General features: G+C 51.6%; 1 protein-coding gene across 1 annotated transcript; it reads left to right on the plus strand.

The window, feature by feature from the left end:
- The first annotated feature begins 238 nt into the window (after window positions 1-238).
- On the plus strand, window positions 239-8,149 carry FN3KRP (fructosamine 3 kinase related protein). The gene is made up of 6 exons (XM_004275609.4): window positions 239-426; window positions 4,342-4,493; window positions 4,858-4,949; window positions 5,913-5,995; window positions 6,662-6,784; window positions 7,013-8,149. The coding sequence occupies exons 1-6, from the start codon at window positions 286-288 to the stop codon at window positions 7,349-7,351; spliced, it is 930 nt and encodes a 309-aa protein (XP_004275657.1). The 5' UTR covers window positions 239-285; the 3' UTR covers window positions 7,352-8,149.
- Window positions 8,150-8,759: the final 610 nt, after the last annotated feature.

The following is an 8,759-nucleotide window of genomic DNA, read 5'->3' on the forward strand; positions in this document are numbered from 1 at the left end:
CGGGGAAAGGCCAGGGCGATCCCGTAGCGAGGAGAACCACCAGGGTCTCGGGGTGGTTGGGAGTACAAGGCGGCCCCGCCCCCACCTCCCGTCGACCCTCCCCTCCCCCATCCCCGCGCGCTCCCGCGGCCAGGTCCCGCCCCTTCTTTTCCCTCCCCCAATCCCTCCCGCGCTCCCACGGCCAGGTCCCGCCCTCCCGCCCCTCACCCAATCCCCACGCGTCCTCACGGCGTCGCGGCGTCTGCGTGCGGTCTGAGGCGGGTACGCGGCCCGGGCGCGGGCGACATGGAGGAGCTGCTGAAACGGGAGTTGGGCTGCGGCTCCGTCAAGGCCACGGGTCACTCGGGGGGTGGGTGCATTAGCCAGGGCCGGAGCTACGACACGGACAGAGGACGAGTGTTTGTGAAAGTGAACCCCAAGGCGGAGGTCAGGGCTGCCGCGGGCGGGGGAAGTGGGCGGGGGACTGTGGTCCCGGGTCCGTGTCCGGGTTCGGCGTCGGGAGCCGGTCCGGGTCCGCGGGCGGGGCCGTCCGAGCCCGGGTCTGCGGGCCGCGGAGGCGCTCGGTGACCCTTCTTTTTGTCAGGCTGGCCTGGCGTTTTGGGGGGTCCGCGGTTCAGCCCTGCGGCCTCTCGAACCTCAGGGAGGTCGGCGCGGGTCCAGGCCCGTCCGGCGTGTGCCCCACCGCCGCGTGGATGCTGTGGGTGGCTTTCACGCGGCCCAGGTGGCCGCTGCCTTGAGAAAATTCATTGTTTGGCGAGTTTTGAACAAGGACAGGTAGTAGAAGTCCCTTGTCCTGGGGTTTATTTGAACTTGCAGAGATCAAAACCCTTTCTGAATACTGAAAGTAATGTAGCCTTCGTCTGCTGGGCGGCTGTAAACACTGGGCGGCTTTAAACACGAACATGTATATTTTTGGGTCTGGAGGCCGGACGTCCAAGATGGTGGTGAGGCTTCCTTCACTGGTGTGGAGGCCACTTCTGACTGTGTCCTTACGTGGCAGAAGGGGGAGGAGAGCTCTCTGGGGTCTCTTATAGGGGCTCTAATCCCCTCATGAGGGTTCCACTCCTTTGGCTTGGTCACTTCCCAAGGCCCCGCCTCCTAACACCGTCGCCTTGGGGGTTAGGTTTCAACCTCTGAATTTTCGGGGAACACAAACGTTCAGCCCCTTTCGGCTGTCTCTCCATTCTGTTTGTATCTGAACGTTTTCTCAAGGGTTCCTGTCTAAAATAGGTGAGCCTCCCTGCTGAAGTTGACTTACCCCGGGGCGTTGATGTCACTTCTTTGTGCACTTTGGGTGGGTCATGCTTGTAGTGTTAGCTGGAAGGCCCTGGATGGCTCCAGTAGGCAAGGAGCAGGACTGGACAATGCCTTGTTTCAGATAGGGCTGAAGGTGCTGACCCCAGTACTAAGTCCTACGTGTTACACACCCTCAGCACTTTTATCCTCTCTTTGGAAATCATATTGCAGAATCCCATCTTCAGTGGTGTGGGATGATCTCTTTCTGAAACGATGCTGTTCTCTCAAGACCAGCCTTCGACTCTGTTCTACAGAGGTTGGCTGCGTGTCATCCTGTACATCCCTTTTATAGGAATTTGACAACTAATGGTTCTTGAAGTTGCTCTTTTACATTGGTTTCCCCCAGTCAGTACTAATGTAGTGGAGGTGTCCTTCCTTACTTTCCACCACAGGCCTTCTCTGGGTTCTTTTTCTCTTATGTGGCTCCATCCTTTTCACAGCTGTATTTCCACTTTCATTAGTGTTTGTAATAATTCAGAACTTGGTGTAGATTACAGGGAAGCAAATACTTTCTGATGATTAAAATGGAATCTCTCAGTAGTGCTTTTTAAACATTGTTCTGCTACTGCTATTTCTTCTGGTTCTTGCTTTTTATTGTCATCAGAGTCCATTTTCTTTTTGCTAATCTTTACATAAGTTCCTTCTAATCCTTTGGTAGATAGTTTCAAACATGTCTCTTTCTAGTTTGCTTGGGAATATACTGTGTGAGTTATGCAGATGTACTGCCCATAGCGGAAACATTTGCTGATTGATTGGAAAAAAGGACTGTCTTTATGCTTTGCCCTTTAGGAGGTGAAAATGTCTTCTTCCAGACTTCTAAGAGAAGACTACATAGCTGCTTTTTTGTTTTCCTTCTCACTCTCTGCTGGAATGACCTGGTATAAGTTTTTTCTCTTGATTATGCTTATCTGTCCTTTGCATGCTTGAGTAGTTGGCTTTCTCTCATGCTCCTCCCTTAAGTTCTGGATCTTTTGTAGCCCTGCACCCCAGCTAATGCTTACTTTGCCCTTGTCCCATTCTGGAGGAGCAGTGTTCTTAGGGTTAGACACTTAGGACCACATGGTAGTGGACATTTCTGTGAGGGAGCCTTGCCTCTAGCTGTGTTCATAGATCCTTCTTCACCTCTCCCTACATTTTTTTTTTAGTTAAAAAAATTTGGACCTCCCTGGTGGTCCATTATTTAAGACTCCGCACTTCCAATGCAGGGGGCATGGGTTCAATCTCTGGGTAGGGAAGTTCCACATGCAGTGTGGCGTGACCAAAAAAAAAAAAAAATTTATCCTTTCCGGGGCTTCGCTGGTGGTGCAGTGGTTGAGAGTCCGCCTGCTGATGCAGGGGACATGGGTTGATGCCCCGGTCCGGGAAGATCCCACATGCCGCGGAGCGGCTGGGCCCGTGAGCCATGGCCGCTGAGCCTGCGCGTCAGGAGCCTGTGCTCCGCAATGGGAGAGGCCACAACAGTGAGAGGCCCGTGTACCGCAAAAAAAAAAAAAAAAAAAAAAAAGAAATTTATCCTTTCCTTTACGCTGCACAACCAGTGCTGTAGTACAAAGTATAGCCAGGGCCCAGCAGTGTTCCTTCGTCTTCAGAATATGCTCTGAAAATTCTCCTTAAGACACAGTTCTTGTTTTCCTCCTCAGGAACTTTAGCTCTCCAAAGTAGTATAATAATAATGTTTGTAAAGTGTTTAGAATGGCCTGTGTAACTGTTAGCTGCTAACTCAGTTAATTACGGCAGCAAGCCTATGAAATTGGTACTGTTATTAACCCCATTTTACAGATGAGGAAACCAAGGTCACAGAGTTAGTAACTATGAGAAGTAGAAGTAGAAGAATGTCCATTGCAACACTGTTCGTAGTGACCCCAAACTGGAAGCAGTGTCCTTCATCAGTAGACTGGACAAACACGTTTTAGAACATTTGCACAGCAAGCTCTACACAGCAGAGAGAATAAACTCTGACTGTTGATGCACCAGCGTAACAAATGCAGTGTGGAATGAAGAGGCCTGGCCATCTGCCTCTGTGGAGATGACAAAGCAGACAGACAAATGTGCGGGTGGGGTGGCAGTGGCTGGGAGGAGAGGAATGCCGGGTGGCCGTCACGTGGATGTGCTGACTTTGGGAGAATTAGAGGTGGATGCTTCTGAGCTGTGCAGTTTTCTTCATATACGTCTGTAGAAATTTTACCTTAAAAAAAGAGATACTTTAAAGGGGAGGAATTACTTAGTCTGGTAAGTTAGGGAAGATTTCTCTGAGAAATCAAAACTGGTATTAAGTTGAAATCTGAAGCATGACGGGGAAGGGGCTGACTTGGCAAAAGAAGGGGGAGGGGTGTTCCAAGCAGAGGTGACATGGCGTGTGGAAGTCTCCAGGCTGGAGGAGGCCAGGGATCTCTGGGGAACTTAGAGAAGGCTGTAATCCAGGAGCGCAAGGAGTGTGTGTGCCCGCCTGTCAGTGTGGAGGTGGAGCCCGGGTCGGGGCCCAGATGGGGGGGGGATGTGGGCAGGGCCAGGCCCTGTGGGGCTGTCATGAGGGAAGTGGGGTGACAGCTGGGGGTATGTTCCAGGGTGGGATTTGCCTTCCAAAAGCAGGAACAAGGACTTTTGGACTGGAAATGGGAAAGGTGGTGGAGATGAGGTGGTTTCCAGTGCCGGGTAGGAGATGCCATAGGACTTGGTGGTCCATTCGGGTGAGAAGTGATGCCAGCTTCCTGGCACACGGAGATGGGGGCCGCCTGTGCCTGAAGGCCCCCTGGGACAGGACTGTGGTTGAGGTACTGGTTACACAGTCCAGCTCTGCACCAGGCATACGTTCCTCTCTTTGGAGAGACTGGGATCAATGACAGCATAAACATATACAAGACTAGAAAGTACAATCCCTCTAATTCCTGTGCAGCTTCAGAACATGTAATCTGCTCTACTGAAAAGTGGAAAAGCTGTCTGTTCTATTGAGTCTGCAGTCAGCCTTGGTTGTGGTGCTGGAGAAAACATGTCTACACAGAGCCTTGCTCTTCCTCCTTCTTCCCTCCCCGGTTGTTTCTCTGACAGGCCAAAAGGATGTTTGAAGGTGAGATGGCAAGTTTAACTGCCATCCTAAAGACAGGCACAGTGAAGGTGCCCAAACCCATCAAGGTGCTCGATGCCCCTGGAGGTGGCAGCATGCTGGTGATGGAGCATTTGGACATGCGGTATCTGAGCAGGTTCGTTTGCTTCACCTTCACCTCTGGGTGCCTTTGTTCTTTCTCTGAGTGGGAAGCTTGCATTTGGGGGTATAATTTTGCGGGATGTGATAGAAGGAACCTGTGACCCGGCACATCCTGGGTTCTGCAGAATGAGCAGCATGTACTCTGTGGGCCAAAAGCAAACAGGAGAGGAATTTCAGGGTGAGATGCTGACAAATGACTTGGCTGCAGACTCAGATGAGGCCCTCCATCTTCCGCTTGCTTCACCAGAACAGACTCGTACCCTTACTGTCTCACCTACTTTGTGTGGCCTGAGACCTTTCAAATGGAGGTGGGTCCCCATTTGTACCATGAGTTTAGTGGCTGTCTTTTGTTTTTACAGTCATGCTGCAAAGCTTGGAACCCAGCTGGCAGATCTACACCTAGATAACAAGAGGCTTGGAGAGACTCTCCAGAAGGAGGCTGGCACAGTGGGTATGGCTGTGGGCCCGAGGGACCCACCCCAGAGGAAGACATCTGGCCAGTATGGGTGTGTGGGTGGAGTTGTGCTGCCACTGTGTACAGTCAGACCTGTGTTGCTGCCACAGGAAAGGAATGTAAACCCCAAGGCTGCATGTTTGGGATGCAGTGAACACAGTGAATACAATTAGTGTATTGTCTCGAAAATGCATTTGAAAGACAGGAAATATTCCCTGAACTCAAAATCCTATCATATTACGGTTCCTTTGACCTCTCACTCCCCAGAAGAAAGCCTGTCAAAGTTTCTCTGGCTTACCATACCGTGCCTTTTCTTCTAGGAACAATCACATGTGAGACTCAGGACGATAGCCCTCACGTCTGACCTTTTTAGGGCTTACTGTGGTGGTAGCACTGAGGGTGTCTTCCAGGATTTTCATCCTTTGACGTTTGATAATCCATGTGTAGCCCATATGGTTACTCTGCTAGGCAGAGTAGCAGACACACCAGGAACAGACGACCAAGAACCTACTGTGTTAGACAGAGAGACGGCCTCGTCCCTTCCACTTACATGTAGTTCAGTTCTTCTGGATTTGCTTTGAGTTTAGGGAGCTGCAGAGGATGAGATCATTTACAAGTACAGCAGTTTATCTTTCATAAGTGGCAAATGCTAAACTGGCCACTGAAAGCTGTCCTTTCCTGATGGGTTATGGGGTGGATTTTCCCTCCTTTTTTGGAGACAGTGTAGTCACTCCTCTGAGCATCCTCTGGTGCCTATCCTGGGAAGGAGTGGGTATTCTGGATTGTTGACTCTGATGAGACAGGCTCTGTTCCTGAGTCCCGGAGCCCAGGGCCCTTGTTTGGATGAGGACACGAGGTGGAGAAAGGCACGCTGAGGCCTCAGAGCTTCTCTGAGCTCCCAGAGCTGGCCCCGAGGGAGCGAGGGGACTCTCATCTCTCTCGTTTCATTTTGCTTGCAAGGGAAAGGAGGTGGGCAAGTGGAGCGGCCTTTTGTGGACCAGTTTGGCTTTGACGTGGTGACGTGCTGCGGGTACCTCCCCCAGGTGAGTGACACCACCATTTTGCCTGCATTTCCCAGTCAGGGCAGCCGTTCAGAAACAGCTGCGGAAAGCACACCCTCTCTGTTTTTTGGTGAAATTTGGTAAAAGGTCTTTGCTCCTTTTTTTTCTTTGCTAATTTTAAGCAATGTATATAAGGAGTATCCACCTCACATGCTAGGTAAGCTCAGAGGAGCAGAGAAGGACCAGCAAGTTAGGATGCTGGATTTCAAGGTGGGTGAAAATTAGGAAGTTAAACCGCGTTTTATTTTAAGTAGGAAACTCTCTAAGGTAGCTTAATGAAAAGGGATTGTAACTTTGAGTTTTATGATTTTGTGGTTGGCTGCCCTGGGGATTTCAGCCTGGGGAGCCATACTCGGGCTGAGTGGGTAAGATGGCGGCCTTGCCCTCCGAGGATAGGCAGGTAGCTGCTTGGGAGGGGAGCACTGAGTATCCCACGGGGCACAGTCCACACTGTTCAGATCTTGAGATGTGTGGGAGGCTGTGGGAGGTTGTCCGGGAACCTGCCGGTCCCAGCACGTCCTCCAGACCCCCAGGCTGCCTGGTCAGCTCCACCCCTTTACACTGGTCCCTGCAGTGGCGCCTCTGGGGACCAGCCTGCTCCGCCTTTGCTCTGGCGCTTTCCTCTGAGCTCTGCTGTCAACCACACAGGTGAACGACTGGCAGAGGGACTGGGTCACATTCTATGCCCGGCAGCGCATTCAGCCTCAGATGGACCTGCTGGAACAGGGGTCTGGGGACAGGGAGGCCCGTGAGCTCTGGGCTGCTCTGCAGGTGAGTGTCGCCCCTCCCAGCCTGTGCCCATCATGCCCTGCAGGCCTAATGGGAAGGCGCTGCAGCTGGTGCAGCCACCTGGGCCTGGGCCTGGATGGGAGGTGGGCATGTCTGTGCACCTGTGCACAGATCAGGCCCTGCTTGGGCACTGGGAGCCACACTCAGAAAAGCCTCTGTGTCCCTCCTGTGTGCATCGGTCACTTTGCTAAGGCTTCATTTCCCCTGCAGTTAAAGATCCCTGACCTGTTCCATGATCTGGACATCGTCCCAGCCCTGCTCCACGGAGACCTCTGGGGAGGAAACGTGGCGGAGGATTCCTCTGGGCCCATCATTTTTGACCCAGCTTCCTTCTATGGCCACTCGGAGTATGAGCTGGCGATAGCCGGCATGTTTGGGGGCTTCAGTGGCTCCTTTTACTCCGCCTACCACAGCAAAGTCCCCAAGGCCCCAGACTTCGAGAAGCGCCTTAAGCTGTATCAGCTCTTCCACTACTTGAACCACTGGAATCACTTTGGATCAGGGTACAGAGGGTCCTCCCTCAGCATCATGAGGAATCTCATCAAATGAGAGAGGGAGGGAGGCCTGAGTTCGGGTTACCAGATCCTAACCTGACGCCTGTGGCCAGCCTCTGGTTCCTCCTCAGCCTCTTCTTCAGGGATTCTTCCCATTTCTTCACACCCTGGAGTAGCTTCAAACCAACTTTCCAAGCCTTGTAAAGTACGTGACATCTCAGAATAAAGGTTTTATCACCCTAAAGTGAGACTTCATAGCTGGATAAAACTGCACTAGAAATTGGATGTGAACCAAGGGACCAATGGAGGGCGGGCTGCGTCCAACCCGCAGCTGCCCCGAAGGTAAAGAAGGGAGGTAGCCAGAGTGCCAGGTGCTGCCACCAAGGGCACCTTCCCACCGGCTCCCCGTCTCCTCTCCAGGAGAGGAGAGGGGAGGCCTACTGTCCGGGGTAATGCTTCTTGGTGGGTCAGACTTGGGTCTAGACGTGAAGGCGTCGTCTAGGAGCGCCTCCTGATGATCAGTCCTAAACCCAGCACATTCTCCTTCCTTTCTGTGCCGCCCCTGGACCTGCCGCAGGCGGAGCAGGTCTGGACGCATTCTGGGAGTGACCAAACTGCTCGCCTCAGTGTCCCTGGTCGATTTAGGAGCCAGGGAACTGCTTCTGTTAGCAGCCCGTCAACTGCCGATTTCTAAAGCTTGTGAGTTGTCGTTCATTTGCGTCGTAGAAACCAGCACTAAACCAGTGGTTTCCCTCCTTCAGTCTTGCAGTGGTGAGAAATGTTCATGAATGGCATTGATGCTAACAAGTCCCTTTATGTAAAGATTTGAATAAACTTTCAGTGGTTTCAGTGATGCCTGAGAGTGTTTATTTCCCTTGTTTAAATCATAATTCAATATTTATCGGAGCTGTTTGCCAGGAAGCCTTTGTAATATATTCTGAAAATAAACAGGTACAACTGTTGTTTCTTAACACTTTTTCTTGGCTTTGATCAGTAAGAGAATAGCTCAGAGCTTCCAGATAAGGACAGATGCAGGTGTGGCCTGAGGACTTGTTGCTACACACGACCTCAGGTCCAGTTTAACTGCTGTTCTTCTCACCCTGTGAGATTTGGTTAACAGTAAAGGGAGGTTGAAGATAACTATCAAATTGCATTTCAGGGAAGAAGCCAGTTGGTGGCCCCTACTAGCTCTGGCTCAGGGCTTGGAGGATGCGGGTGTTAGAGAGGACAATGTTTCATGAGGTGGGTCCGATAGGGTGCGTACACGTTTGCCTCTCATCTTTTTGTTCCTGTTTACAGGTCAGGGCCCCTCAGTGGAAATCAGAAGCAGAACTGATGCCTTCAGAGTTTGTTTTTTGTGGGACGGGAGAGAGGACTGTGACTTTTTTTAATCACTTTAATGATTACCCTTTTTAAACTCTCAGTTATTGATGTTTCTTCATTGCAGTGGCGGCAGTGGCATA

The sequence above is a fragment of the Orcinus orca genome, chromosome 19 (genome assembly GCF_937001465.1).
Source record: "Orcinus orca chromosome 19, mOrcOrc1.1, whole genome shotgun sequence".
Lineage (NCBI taxonomy): Eukaryota > Metazoa > Chordata > Mammalia > Artiodactyla > Delphinidae > Orcinus > Orcinus orca.

Coding starts and splice junctions, on each gene's coding strand:
- FN3KRP (XM_004275609.4), top strand. CDS start 286: ATGGAGGAGCTGCTGAAACGGGAGTTGGGCTGCGGCTCCGTCAAGGCC. Junction 4,950..5,912: donor GAAGGAGGCTGGCACAGTGG/GTATGGCTGTGG, acceptor TTTGCTTGCAAG/GGAAAGGAGGTGGGCAAGTG. Junction 6,785..7,012: donor AGCTCTGGGCTGCTCTGCAG/GTGAGTGTCGCC, acceptor TTTCCCCTGCAG/TTAAAGATCCCTGACCTGTT.